The sequence below is a fragment of the Rhinopithecus roxellana genome, chromosome 4 (genome assembly GCF_007565055.1).
Source record: "Rhinopithecus roxellana isolate Shanxi Qingling chromosome 4, ASM756505v1, whole genome shotgun sequence".
Classification (NCBI taxonomy): Eukaryota; Metazoa; Chordata; class Mammalia; order Primates; family Cercopithecidae; genus Rhinopithecus; species Rhinopithecus roxellana.
In genome coordinates this window covers 25,539,173-25,552,817 of record NC_044552.1, presented here as the reverse complement: position 1 = coordinate 25,552,817, position 13,645 = coordinate 25,539,173, and the positions used below count along the sequence as shown (strand labels likewise).

The window sequence follows — 13,645 nt, the reverse complement described above, 5'->3', positions numbered from 1 at the left end:
CTTGGGATTGGGGTTAAGCCTTTAAAAACAGGTGTCAGGTTTGATCTCAGTGTAACAACATGGCCAGTGCCTGTTCCCCACTCCCTTGCCCCAAAAGGATCTGGAACACAAGTGTTGTCGCAGCTGTTTTAATTCAATCCCGCGCCCCTGTCCAGCAGGAAACCCCTTATAGAAAACCTAAATCCTCATCTTGGAGTTTCTCCTTCAGCCAGGGCAGCACTTGGAAGAGGTTGACGTGAAAGTCTCGGGCGTGAGCAGGTACCTGCTTTTGCCGCTTCTGGTTTTTGCAGACATCCACTACTCCCCAGCTGATTACACCGACCTGCAGAGGCAGTGGGGTGCCATGGATCGTTCAGTAGAATTCCTAATCCTGGAAGCATGACTGTTCCTAATTGTGTCTTAGCTGACCTAAAGGAATCAGGCTAGGGACCCAGCTCAGCCTCATTCTTGACACACACAGGCCAGACATGCAGTCCTAAGGTGAGGCAGGCTCTGCCCACCTTGAATTACTAGCCACATGCATTGAGCTTTCCTGCTTTGGGGCCCATGCTGAGCACTTGGCATCTCCCCAGATAGGAAAGGGAGGACTCACTTGAATGAAACGACTTCTCTTGTGAACTATCAAGGGGCCGCCAGAATCACCTGCAAGGAGAGGAGAAGCTGTAGGGAAAAGGACTCTTGGCCCTCGAGCACTTGCAGCACAACCGGAGAGCGTTCTCTCACCTCTGCAAGTATTGGGGTCAGCATAGGGACTCACTCCTCCAGTACAAAGGAACCGAGGGGTGACCACCTCCGAGATGTCCTTGACTTTGTCATAGCCTGGGGCATATTGAGCATCTCTCTCACAGCTGCCTTTCTGTAGGGGAGGTGGGAAGCATGGAGAAAGGTAATGAACAGAGGTGGCTTAGGAAGGATTAGGGCCTAGAGTGCCTCTTTAGGATGCCCATTTCTCACCTTATCCCCATTCTTGATGTAGACCTCCTTCCGAGTCAGCTTCTTCTCCTCCTCAGACACAAACAGAGCTTTGATATCCTGTGCAGGGAGCAGTTCTTCCTCTGGACAAATAGACTGCATCACTTCAGCTGCTCCCACCACTGTCATCTCCCTATTGACTTTGTCACTCAGCAGATGTCCCCTAAGCCCTTCCTAGTGCTAGGTTCTGGGCCAGGCATCATCTCTTCCTATTGCACCTCCCTCTCATGCCTCACTTGTCTCGGGATCTCATCCTTATTCTCTCCCCTAGTATGTCTTACTCTGTTGCTGGCAAGTGGTAGTTGGAGGAAGCCTCAAAGCTCGAGTTGTTCCCTCGGTGCAGGGGAGACAAATGGGCCTATAAAGGACAGGGAGAAAGAACAGCAAACTAGGCCTGCTCCTCACCCCAGTCCTCCAGCCTTTCCCAGCCTTTCCTCAGGGATCTGGATGCTCTCACCTGATAGTCTGGTCATAATTCAACTTTTTCTTGAGCTTGATCAGGGCAACGTCATAGTCATAAAATTCAGGAATTCCTGCTTCTTTTTTCCCACTAATGTTGTAGTTGGGGTGAAATAGGACTTTTTCTATCTCCAGGTCCCGCTTCTTCCCTCCTGAAGTAGGAGAATAGGTACCACCTCTTTGTGGGCAGCTTCTTGCCTCTGGCCCCATGTCATTCCTAACTTCAAGTCTTTCCCCATCCCCGACTGGTCTGGGGTGCAAAGGATGGGGCTGCATTGCAGATGAGTGGAGTGTGGGATCTGTAGAAAGTGGAAGGTGTTGCCTGGAGGGTGCCCGGGACCTTCAGTTGCATCCTTACCCACGCTGACCTTGATCGAGTGTTCCTTGTCGTCCACAGTAAAACAATGTGCTGCTGTCAGCACAAAGTACTCAGACACCACAGCCCCCATACAGCTCTCATGTCCCTTCGAAGGGCGCTGGGAACAGAACAGTAGAAAGGGAAAACTCAACTTTCACAAACCACCATCTCTTACGGCCATTTTGCCCTTCCCCTACTCCCATTTCACCTTGACCTCACCTCCCCCAAGTCCTCACTACTGGGATTCTGTGCTTACAGTGACTGAGATCTTGGCCTGCCATGGTTGCTTGTGGTAATCAGTACCCTTCCTGTGTTCCCAAACCATGCCACAGAGACTCAGAGACTGGCTTTCATCTGGCAGAGAAGGAGAATGTGCTGAAAACTCAGAACACTTCATTCCCAAACGGCAGCAGCCTTTGGGTAGGAGTCTATGGGGAGCAGAGGCCCAAAAGGAGAAAAGGAAAGGCCACAGGTATTTGTTTCCTCGTGTTAGGAGAAAACTGCTATGGTGGAGTGAAAAGGGAAAGAACTTGGGATCAAGCTATCAGAGGCCTGGCTGTTTTCAAGCCCAACCCTGTTGCTAGTTTGCTGCCCCATGACCTCCTTTGGCTCTGTTTCCACATGTGTCAAATGTAGGACTATAGAAAGATCTCTGAAGTGCTTAGAGCTCTGTGATTCTAAGGTTAAGAAGCAAACAGTGCCAGGAAACAAGAATAGTGATACTGAGGTAGAGAAGGAGGAATGAAGAAGGCTTTCCAGGCAACTAGAGCTTCAGGGGTAGAGGAAGAATGAATGACTTCAGGGGAACCTGAGGAGAGTTGCGTTCTTTATTCCCTTGTATCTGCCTACCAATCATTTGGAAGAAAACGTCTTCCAGGTTTTCCATATCCTTGACTTTGAACACATGTTTCTCACTGTCTTTCTTGGAAGCCAAAGCATTGATGTTCACGTCATCCACCAAAGGTCCAACCCCAAACACATAGATATCTGAGGGAGAAAAAGGAAGGATGAGGGTCCAAACCCTGAGGAAGGAGGGTGCTGGGTCCTAGGCAGGTTACTCACCCAGATAATCCTCCCTCGGGTTTTTGCGATCCTTGCCGATGTATAACAAGTCCCGGATCTCATCAATGACAGTAATTGGGTCCCCGCCCATGTTGTGCAATCCTGCAGAAGAGACGAGACCATGAGGGTAGGAGATAAGATAAATTGGCTAGAGGCAGTGATACACGTGGCAGGGTGAGTAAGTTGAGGAAGGGTTAGAGGTAGTTGATCACAGGGCTTTAGGAAGAATTCCTTATAAAGGGTCACAGGAGAGATGAACAGCCAGCTATGAGTCACATTCAGGGCCCCAACCATGGGTATGGTGTTACAAGTGGACTTAAGGGCCGCATGCTGGTCTGAGAAGGTGGGGAGGCTGGGACAGGAGAGAGGTCCCTTCTGACCATCGGTCATGAGGATGATAACATGGCGGGTGCGGTTCCAGCCTTCAGGAGGGATGTCCTCTGGCCAACTCATCATGCTGTACACTGCCTGGAGGGCCCTCTTGGTGTTAGTCCCTGACTTCAACTTGTGGTCTGTGGAGAGGGAAGAGAGCATCACCTCACCTGGTCTTCCAAGCCATCTTTTAACCCCAGAGACCAATCTGCAGCTGAAGTCTCACATCTTTCAACTTTTTAAGTTAATCGTCATCACACGGACTTCCCTTTGACCACAAAGTGGCCCTTCCAGCCCTCAGCAGGTTCCCACGAACCTCCATTGCCCAATGACCCTGCTGTTCAACCTTTGACTACAAAGTGGTCCCCCTGTTGCCCTCAAGGTAGTCTCATGACCCCCTTCACACAACACTCCTGAACCTCCTGACCCCAAAGTGAACCTCCCACCATTCCCTAACCTCTGACCTTCATAATTGATTTCATTGAGCTTCTTCGTGACCCAGTCTGCATTACTGCTGTCTCCGTCAGACACTTTGACCCAAATTCTGGGGTATGTGGCATATGTCACTAGACCATATCTTGGCTTCACACCATAACTTGCCACCTGTGGGTGAGGAGAACAAGGTGCCATGGCATTGAAAGAATACTGTGATTGGGAGACTTCAGCAACGTTGCTGGGACAGGGAGGCTCTTAGGAAGAGGCTCAAGCACTGAGGTTCATGGAGGAATCAAGTACAAGGGAAGGAGGTCAGAATAGAACCTGGAGACTTTCCTGGGGCCCTGCGGTTCAGAGGGGCTGGAATGATCAGGGAGCTAGTCCTGGAAGATCAGCGAGATTCCATTCCCCCAAGTTCGGGGATAGGAGGACTCCACCTTCTCAATTAAGTTGACTAGACACTTTTTGGCTCCTGTGAAGTTGCCGGCCCCAATGCTGTCTGATCCATCTAGCACCAGGTAGATGTTCATGGAGCCTGAAGGGTCTAGGACGATCCTCCGCTTCTGTTGTTCCCCTGGGTGCCAGGAGAGTGACTCAGGCTCCAGCATGAACGATTCTCTTGTCCCTTCTCCGTTTTCCCCCAGTTCCCTGCCCTGCCTCCCCTCTCTGCCTTCAAACCTGGGCTGTGCCCATCCTCGGCATCAACTCCTTCTATGGTCTCCGTCAGGGAAGACAGGAAAGCTTCGGCCACCTCTTGAGGGGTGTCATACATGAAGGAGTCTGGGAGAGTCAGAAATAAGGTCAAATGTCTGGGAGTGTCAGGGACACAGTGACCAAAGAGACGGGGGATTGTGGGTTTCCAGGGTAGAAAAGGCTCAGAAGTGAGACAGTTCTAGAGGGAGGTTTAAAAGAAGTGAGGAAAGAGCAGGGTTGAGGTGGGGAGAGAAGACAGTAGGATGCAAGATCAGGATCTGACCTGGGGGTACAGGTCAAGGGTCACCTTGGCAGGAAGGCTCCGTCCCACTCCAAGAGCCACCTTCCTGACACGTTCGCCGCTGGGAGCCACGCAGGGTAAGCCCCCGGCTGCAGTGGTAGGTGACGCTGTCTTCAAGGCGGTACCGGCTGCCCACCTTCCTTGTGCCAATGGGGATGCCTGGGTTGGAGCAGTACCCCGCTGCAGAGGCATGAGACATGGAGGTAAGCGCTGAAGCCTGAGGCCCCGCGGGCAAGGTAGAGAGCAAGAGTTACAGTGTCCGGGGGCAAGTGCCCACTCCTCAGGCTAGGCGCTGTCAGGGACACAGCAATGTGGGGGGAGAGGATGCTTCTCACCTCCGTTGTCACAGATCGCTGTCTGCCCACTCCACCGGCCATTCACTTGGCAGGTGCGATTGGCAGAGCCCCGGAGAGTGTAACCGTCATAGCAGTGGAAAGAGATCTCATCACTCACATTGTAGTAGGGAGACCGGGGCCTGTATTCCCCGTTCTCGAAGTCCTGTGGTCTTGGACAGCGGATTGCTTTGAGAAGGGGGGACAAGTAGAAGTCATCAAGAGGGAAGGGCTGCCTCAGGTGTATCCCTCCTGGTCTCAGAGACCAGGTCACTGAGAAACAGAGCATTCCCAGTCCCGCAGAAGCTGCATCTTACCTACCCTTCAACCCATAGGGGTTTCCGCGGCTCCTCCCTCCCCATTGCTGAGTGTTCTCTTGACTTCCAGGGCTGCGTGGAAGCCCAGGGTAAATGCTTACTAAAGGTTAACTCCTCTTTTTTTTCCTTCCTTTCCCTCTACAACCCTAAAACTGCTCCTACTCCTGGTCAGCCCACCTTGTCACCCTGCCTAGTCTCATCCTAGTCCTGACCTTGCTGCCACCTGCCCTGTTTCTCCCTTAGGCCACTGCCCACACTCATTGCCCTCAAACCTCTGCACTCTGCCTTCTTGACAGTCTTTTGATCTTGAGTCTGCATGGTGCTCCAGGACCCCGTGGATCTGCAGGTACGTGTCTGCACAGGGTACGGGTAGAAGCCAGAAGGACACATGTACTCCAGTGCCTGGCCCTCTTGGAGAAGTCGGAAGGAGCCACCTTTGATCTCTACCCCCTCCAGAGAGCAGGATCCTTGAGGCCGGGCCAAAGACAATGGAGTGGTGGTCACACCTGAAGAGAAAGGCTGATGAAGCCTGGCCCCAAAAGGCCAAGGAGGGATGTTGGGGACAGCAGGAAGGGAAGGTTACCCTCACTTACCTCCAGACAAGAGGCCCAAGATGAAGGGCATCAGGCAGAGCTGGGGGCTGAGATTGCTCCCCATGGTGTTAGAAGGCAGGAGAGAAGCTGGGCCTGGGGCAGGATGGCGTGTCCTGGCTTGTTTTGCTTGTCTGCTTGGCTCAGTGTCCAAGCTGAAACTCCAGACCTAGACCTGGTCACATTCCCTTCCCCTGCCCCCCACCAGTTCCCAGCCTTTTATGCAATCTGTGTTCTGGCACCTGCAGCTTGCCCCGCCTGTCCTACCCACATCACTTTCCCGGAACATCCAAGCGGGAGGGCCCCGCTGAGCTGCCAGTCAAGGAAACAGAAACTAGAAGTCCCACCCTTTGCTGCCCAAGGTCCAGGACTCTCCCCTTCAGTACCTCCTCTCTGGCCTCAGCTCCTCCCCAACAAGCCCAGACCACCCACTTAGGGACCAGAAATAAGGATCCAGCTCACTCCCTGTTGCTTGTGTGTTATGGTGCAGAGTCCAGCCACTGTTTGTCCAGTGGGGTCTCTGACCTGCCTTCCTGTGGCTCTTGGAGTCATTCTGGCCTCCCCTTCCCCCCAGGCCAGCCCTACCTGGCCTCCAGATAGAGGCACAGACAGATGTGGAAACCACTGATTTTTATTAATTTCATAACTGGGAAATTCCATATGAAAGTGAAATGAGCATGAGTCAAGTCAAGCAGGGGAGGAATTTGGGGACATGCCAAGGAGTGGGAGATGGGGCAGCGAGGCAGTCCCGCTGGTAGGAGCCCTGAGGATTTCCCAGCTTGTGTGCGCTGCCTCTGGCATCCTAGAGACCCGGATTTACTCAACTAGGAGACAGCATGGGTCACAGGGTCTAAGGGTGAGCATTCAGAGGTAGAAGATGGGGGGGGGGCAGATTCTAACAGGACAGCAGAGGGCTCAGTGGCCATGACTAAAGGGGTAAAAAATTCAGGACATCCCCCAGGTGCTGCCTCAGCCAGGGCTGCATGCGGAAGAGATTGATGTGAAAGTCTCGTGGCGGCGGGACCTTGCTACGAGGGGCCCTTTTGCGGGAGTTTTTGTCAGCAGAGCCAAGGCAGGGGTTGTAAAGACCCCAGCTCACCAGACCCACCTGGAGAAAAGGAGAGAACTGGCTGGGAGGCTGCCACAGCTCCAGCTGTAAGCCCCAACCTCCCTAGATCCCTCAAAGGCCTCCCTCATCCCCCCAACAAGGCTGACATCCTGTAACCCCTGGGTCCTGCAAGCTTCCACCTTCTCACCTGAAAAAACCTGAATCTCCGCTCAAGGAAAACTGCTCCCCCAGATTCTCCTGCCAGCAAAGGGTGATAGGAGACAGTGTCATAGAGGGCAGTGGACTGGTGTTCTGGCACGCATGCTGGCCACAGAGACACAGGTGGCCTTCCCCTTTGGGAATCCAGGCATGGTGAGGGACTCACCCTTGCAGGGACTCTCATCCTCCTGGGTCCCACTGCATAGAAACTGGTCTGTCACCACCTCCCTGACATCTGTCAAGTTGGGGAACATGGTTTTTTCTTGGGAGACGACCTCAGCACAGCTTGTCCACTGCGGTAGGGGTGGAACCAGAGAGAAGGGAAGAATAAGCAGACCTGACTGGGTGCAATGGCTCACACCTGTAATCCCAGCACTTTGGGAGGCTGAGGTGGGCGAATCACTTGAGGTCAGGAGTTCAAGACCATCCTGGCCAACATAGCGGAATCCCGTCTCTACTAAAAATACAAAAATTAGCTGGGTGTGGTGGCGAGCACCTGTAATCCCAGCTACTTGGGAGGCTGAGGTAGGAGAATCACTTGAATCCGGGAGGCAGAAGTCGCAGTGAGCCAAAATCATGCCACTGCACTCCAGTGTGGGACACAGAGCAAGACTCCATCTCAACAACATCAAAAGAATAAGCAGACTCAGGGACACCTAGCAGGTTTGTGAGACTTGGGAGGAGGGGTGACCCATGTCAGAGAGAGAAAGCAGCCAGAGCTGGAGAAGGAAGAGAGAGATTCTGCGAGCTGTCACAGGGGGATCCCAGCATCCCCAACCTGAGACCCTCACCTCCACTCCCATCTTAAGGTTAATGTTCAGTTTACTCCCATTCAAGGCGACAAAATGAGCAGGAACACTCTGTTTGTTCAGCAGTTCATTCTCTATAGTCAAGAGAAGGGGATATTGGTGCTGATCCTTTTACCAGAATCAAGATTCCTGGCTTGGGGACTGCAGCCTAGTCCTTGTTATCACCTCTAAACCCCGGCCCCAGGTCTCAAGCACCATAAGTCCCAGCACTCACCATGGTCCCTACAGGTGCTGCCTTGAGGTCTCCGCAGAGCCAGATTGGCCTCCATGGTGCAGGGAAGGCAGATGGGCCTGGGGAGAAGAGCAAGGGTCACACCAGCCTGTCCCCAGTATCTCTTCCAGGGCTCTCCGGAGCACTGTCCCCTGGAGGGCACCCTCCCATCCCAGACTCCAGGCACCTGGCATGGGTGGACATCTTTACTTTCTGGGCCAGCTTCAGCAGGGCGATGTCATCACCATAGAACTCCAGGATTCCCTGGTTCTTTTTGGCAAAGACATCAAATCCTGGGGAAATCACCGCCTTCTCAATAAGGAATTCTTTGCCCCACTGGGATTTGGGGTCTCCTGGAAATGATATGCCAGATTAGGCTAGACCAGGGCTCCTGCAGGGGCCAGAGGCTAAGTCAGGTGGTGGGATCTGTGGCTTCAGGATCGGGAGCCTGGTGCATCCCCTGCCTTACCCACGTTGACCCTCCATAGGGAGTGGTCCTTGCCATCGCGGAAGCAGTGAGCTGCTGTCAGGACCCATTGGTCGGAGATGAGGGCCCCCCGGCAGGTCTCTTGGCTCTTGGGCTACAGGGGGAACAGGTGATCTTCAGGGATTGCAGTATCTCTGGCCCATGGCCACTTTCACCTCTGGAATCCAAGCCCCGCCCCTCCTTCCTGGTACCTTAATAGTGACATGCCAGGGTGCCCTCTCTTGGTCAGAGGCGTTTGCTGAAATGTTCCCCACCCCGCAGATGGTGTCTGTGAGCTTGGAGACATCTGTGGGTGTGAGGATCAGATGAGGAAGGAAGCAAATGAAGGGCACTGTGTCTAGGTTCCCAACATGGGCTTCTGACGGGCCCTCACCATCCTCCCCACACCAGGGAGGGCAAAGCTCACTCACCCAGCATATGTTCAAAGACCTGGTGCAGAGCCTTTGTGTCCTGCAGAATGAAGGCATGCCTCTCGCCATCCTTCTTGGACCCCAGCTCATTCAATTCTCTCCAGTCCACATCCAGCTTGCCCACCCCAATGGCATAGATGTCTGTTGGGGAAGAAGGAAATCACCAGAATCCTGTGGCTTTGGGGCTACCCCATGAGACAGGAGGCTGTCATCTGAAACTCACTGTGTCCAACCAAGACCTACATAAGCTGGACCCCTGCGTCCTCCCCACTGCTACCTGTCTGCCCTCATTTCCTGCCACTCCCTGCCCTTCACTCTCCTGTAGCACACAGCCTCTTGGAAGTTTATCAAATCCTTAGGCGTAGTCACACCTCAGGCCCTTGGTCCCAGCTATCCTTCTGCCTAGTTCACTCCTTCCCGAGACTTCCACATAGCTCACTTTCGTACCTTTTTAAGTCTTGGCTCAAATGTCACCTTCTCAGTGAGGCCTTCCCTGGTCTTCCTGTCTAAAATTGCAATGCCCCAGACAAACTTTCATCCTCACTTTGGGAGGTAAGGTGGGAGGATCCCTTGAAGCCAGAAGTTTGAGACCAGCCTGGGCAACATGACAAGACCTCTTAGCTTGTGTCACCTACTACCTGCTGGGTTCTATGGTTTTCTTATCCTGTTTATTGCCTATAATGGTAGAATTGTGTCCCCCAGAAAGATGTGTTCAAGTCCTAACCCTTAGTATCTATGACCTTATTTGGAAAAAGGGTATTTGCAGATGTAATCAAGTTAAGATTAAGTCATACTGGATTAGGGTGAGCTCTAGTCCAATGACTGGGGTCCTTATAAGAAGAGGTAAGCCAGGCCAGGCGCAGTGGCTCACGCCTGTAATCCCAGCACTTTGGGAGGCCGAGGTGGGCGGATCACGAGGTCAGGAGATCAAGACCATCCTGCATAACACGGTGAAACCCTGTCTCCACTAAAAATAATAATAATAAAAATAAGAAGAAGTAAGCCGGGGCCAGGCTGGTGGCTCACACCTGCAATCACCAGGAGGCGGTGGTTGCTGAGAGCCGAGATCAATCGTGCCATTGCACTCCAGCCTGGGCAACAAGAGCGAAACTTCATCTAAGAAGAAAAAGGAGAAGAAGGAGGGGGAGGGGGAGGGGGGAGGGGGAGGGGGGAGGGGGAGGGGGGAGGGGGAGGGGAGGGGGAGGGGGAGGAAGCAGAAGAGGAGGAGGAGGAGGAAGAGGAAGAAGAAGAGAGCCAGGCATGGTGGCTTACGCCTGTAATCCCAGCACTTTGGGAGGCTGAGGCAGGCAGATCACGAGGTCAGGAGTTCAAGACCAGCCTGACCAACATGGTGAAACCCTGTCTCTACTAAAAATACAAAGATTAGCTGGGCATGCTGGCACATGCCTGTAACCCCAGCTACTCAGGAGGCTGAGGCAGGAGAATTGCTTGAACCTGGGAGGCAGAGGTTGCAGTGAGGCGAGATTGCACCACTGCACTCCAGCCTGGGCAACAGAGCAAGACGCCATCTCAAAAAAAAAAAAAAAAGTGATTTGGCTGGCCATGGTAGTGACTCATGCCTGTAATCCCAGCAGTTTTTGAGGCTAAGGCAGGCAGATCGCTTTGAGGCCAGGAGTTCAAGACCAGTCTAGCCAACATGGCGAGACCATGTCTCTACTAAAAATACAAAAATTAGCCGGGCATGGTGGCACATGCCTGTAATCCCAGCTTCTTGGGAGACTGAGGCATAAGAATCTCTTGAACCCAGGAGGCAGAGGTTACAGTGAGCTGGGATCCCGCCACTGCACTGCAGCCTGGGCTCCTGGGTGACAGAGCGAGACTCTGTCTCAAACAAATGAACAAAAAAGAAGAAGGGAATTTGGACACAAAGACACAGGCAGTGAGTCTCCTATCTACATAAGAGAATAGCATGTAACGACACAGAGGTGCACACAGAAAAGAAGGCGAGTTGAGCCAGGGCGCGGTGGCTCAAGCCTGTAATCCCAGCACTTTGGGAGGCCGAGGCGGGCGGATCACGAGGTCAGGAGATCGAGACCCTCCTGGCTAACACGGTGAAACCCCGTCTCTACTAAAAATACAAAAAACTAGCCGGGCACGGTGGCGGGCGCCTGTAGTCCCAGCTACTCGGGAGGCTGAGGCGGGAGAATGGCGGGAACCCGGGAGGCGGAGCTTGCAGTGAGCCGAGATCGCGCCACTGCACTCCAGCCTGGGCAACAGAGCGAGACTCCGTCTCCAAAAAAAAAAAAAAAAAGAAGGCGAGTTGAAGACAGAGGCAGAGAATGGGTTTATGCTGCCATAAGCCAAGGCATGGTTGGAGCCAACGGCAGCCAGAAAAGACAGGAAAGAATTCTTCCCAAGAGCCTTCCAAGGAAGCATGGCCCTGCAACACCTTGATTTCAGACTTCTAACCTCCAGAACTGTAAGAAAAAGAAATTCTGTGTTCTAAGCTACCCAGGTTTGTAGTACTTTGGTAAATATTTTTAAATGACTGAATGAATAGAAAGAACTCAGAACATAACATGGAAACAAAACCTCAGATGTGGTCTTCCTCTGTAAAAGGTAGCATCTGGGAGAAGGCCCTAAGGCCAAGTCCTCCCACTGGAGGCCCTGGACCCACGCAGCAGGCCGCGCCTGTTCTCTGACTGTGGTGCCAGTCGGAGCTGCCCTCAGGCAGATCAGAGTCTGCTCCTCTCCCAGCCTTTGCAACCCTTGTGGCGCATTTTTGCTCTCAGAGAGCCCTGCGTTGTGTGTAAAAGCAAGGTGCTTAGGTAGACCAAGAGATCTTCATCCAGGAGGCAATCTGGCAATGGCCCAGAGAGAAACAGTTACAGTTGGAGCTAGACAATGATCATGCCTTGTGCATTTTCTTTGACTATTTTCATTTGATTTCCTACTTATTTTCAATAAAATGTTTTTGTAGCATTTGGCCCAGTGATGTAACCTCGGCCAGTGATGATAAGGAGGAAGGGAGTGGCTTTAAGTTTTGTCTTCCTTGGGCAGGAGTTTTAAAGAGGAATCAGCTTACCCCCAGGGCCAGGTGAGCTGGGAGGGAGCAGTGTGAATGGAAAGGAGAAGAGCTAAGGGGAAGATGAAATGTTGAGGCTCAAAACCGGTTGCCCTCCCTGTCTGAGCATCTCTCTCTGAAATTACTTTCTGATCAAAGGTCAGTGCAATTTGTGTTTAGTCTGAATCTGAAGAATTGTTCCTTTAGAGGCTGCAACTGCCAAAGCCTTAGCCAGCTGTGCTGCTGAAAGAGAAACCACCAGGGACATTCCCTAGAGGGAATTGAGGTCTCTTCTTCCTGGAAAGTTTCCTGAAACATGAGATACTGATGATGATGATGATGATGATGATGATGATGATGATGATGATAACGAGGACAGTCGTAGTCATGGCTAACATATGCTGGGCATTTTTCTGTGCCAGGCAGGCAGTGTTTCTCTGAGCATCTTCCCCTGTCAGCTTGTGAGCTGGGTCCTAGTACTATTCCCCTTTCGCAGATGAAGAAACTGCCCATGGCCACAGCCCACTGAAGATGAAACCAAGATTCTCTGTCTAAAGCTGTTGATTAAAAATAATAAAGGCCGGTGCCAGGCGCGGTGGCTCAAGCCTGTAATCCCAGCACTTTGGGAGGCCGAGACGGGCGGATCACGAGGTCAGGAGATCGAGACCATCCTGGCTAACCCGGTGAAACCCCGTCTCTACTACAAAAATACAAAAACTAGCCGGGCGAGGTGGCGGGTGCCTGTAGTCCCAGCTACTCCAGAGGCTGAGGCAGGAGAATGGCGTAAACTCGGGAGGCGGAGCTTGCAGTGAGCCGAGGTCCGGCCACTGCACTCCTGCCTGGGCGACAGAGTGAGACTCTGTCTCGGAAAATAATAATAATAATAATAATAATAATAATAATAATAATAAAGGCCGGGTGCGGTGGCTCACACCTGTAATCCCAGCACTTTGGGAGGCCGAAGCAGGCGGATCATGAGGTCAGGAGATCCAGACCATCCTGGCTGACACGGTGAAACCCTGTCTCTACTAAAAATACAAAAACAAAAAATTAGCCGGGCATGGTGGCAGGCACCTGTAGTCCCAGCTACTCGGGAGGCTGAGGCAGGAGAATGGCATGAACCCGGGAGGCAGAGCTTGCAGTGAGCCGAGATTGCGCCACTGCACTCCAGCCTGGGCCACAGAGCGAGACTTCGTCTCAAAAAAATAAATAAATAGAAATAATAATAATTAAAAAATTAAAAATTGGCTGGGCACAGTGGCTCATGCCTGTCTATAATCCCAACATCTTGGGATGCCAAGACAGGCAGATCACTTGAGGCCAGGGGTTTGAGACCAGACTGGCCAATATGGTGAAACTCCGCCTCTACTAAAAATACAAAAATGAGCTGGGCATGGTGGCACACACCTGTAATCCCAGCTACTCTGGAGGCTGAGGCAGTAGAATCGCTTGAAGCCAGGAGGTGGAGGTTGCAGTGAGTTGAGATCCAGTCACTGCACTCCAGCCTGGGCAACACAGCAAGATTCTGTCTCAAAACAAAAAATT

General features: G+C 52.4%; 2 protein-coding genes across 3 annotated transcripts in view; both read right to left on the bottom strand.

The window, feature by feature from the left end:
* Positions 1–112: 112 nt before the first annotated feature.
* CFB (complement factor B) lies at positions 113–6,234 on the bottom strand. The gene is made up of 18 exons (XM_010383326.1): positions 5,895–6,234; positions 5,574–5,807; positions 4,988–5,173; positions 4,659–4,832; positions 4,337–4,438; positions 4,096–4,232; positions 3,688–3,826; positions 3,232–3,363; positions 2,852–2,953; positions 2,639–2,776; positions 2,046–2,143; positions 1,790–1,907; positions 1,430–1,583; positions 1,254–1,330; positions 955–1,055; positions 724–856; positions 593–642; positions 113–322 (listed from the first exon to the last, which is right to left on the bottom strand). The coding sequence occupies exons 1-18, from the start codon at positions 5,956–5,958 to the stop codon at positions 167–169; spliced, it is 2,295 nt and encodes a 764-aa protein (XP_010381628.1). The 5' UTR covers positions 5,959–6,234; the 3' UTR covers positions 113–166.
* Positions 6,235–6,504: 270 nt separating this feature from the next.
* C2 (complement C2) overlaps positions 6,505–13,645 on the bottom strand; it is an 18,988-nt gene continuing 11,847 nt past the window's right edge. For both annotated transcript variants that reach the window (XM_010383327.2, XM_010383328.1), the window contains 9 exons: positions 9,076–9,216; positions 8,857–8,951; positions 8,648–8,759; positions 8,366–8,531; positions 8,182–8,258; positions 7,950–8,041; positions 7,325–7,451; positions 7,148–7,197; positions 6,505–6,999 (listed from right to left, as the gene is read on the bottom strand). In XM_010383327.2, coding sequence (XP_010381629.1) covers positions 6,820–6,999; positions 7,148–7,197; positions 7,325–7,451; positions 7,950–8,041; positions 8,182–8,258; positions 8,366–8,531; positions 8,648–8,759; positions 8,857–8,951; positions 9,076–9,216 — 1,040 coding nt within the window. In that variant the 3' untranslated portion in view covers positions 6,505–6,819. The remainder of the gene's footprint in view (positions 7,000–7,147; positions 7,198–7,324; positions 7,452–7,949; positions 8,042–8,181; positions 8,259–8,365; positions 8,532–8,647; positions 8,760–8,856; positions 8,952–9,075; positions 9,217–13,645) is intronic.

Coding starts and splice junctions, on each gene's coding strand:
- CFB (XM_010383326.1), bottom strand. CDS start 5,958: ATGGGGAGCAATCTCAGCCCCCAGCTCTGCCTGATGCCCTTCATCTTG. Junction 3,364..3,687: donor CAATGAAATCAATTATGAAG/GTCAGAGGTTAG, acceptor CCCTCTCCACAG/ACCACAAGTTGAAGTCAGGG. Junction 323..592: donor AGAGAAGTCGTTTCATTCAA/GTGAGTCCTCCC, acceptor CTGCCTCTGCAG/GTCGGTGTAATCAGCTGGGG.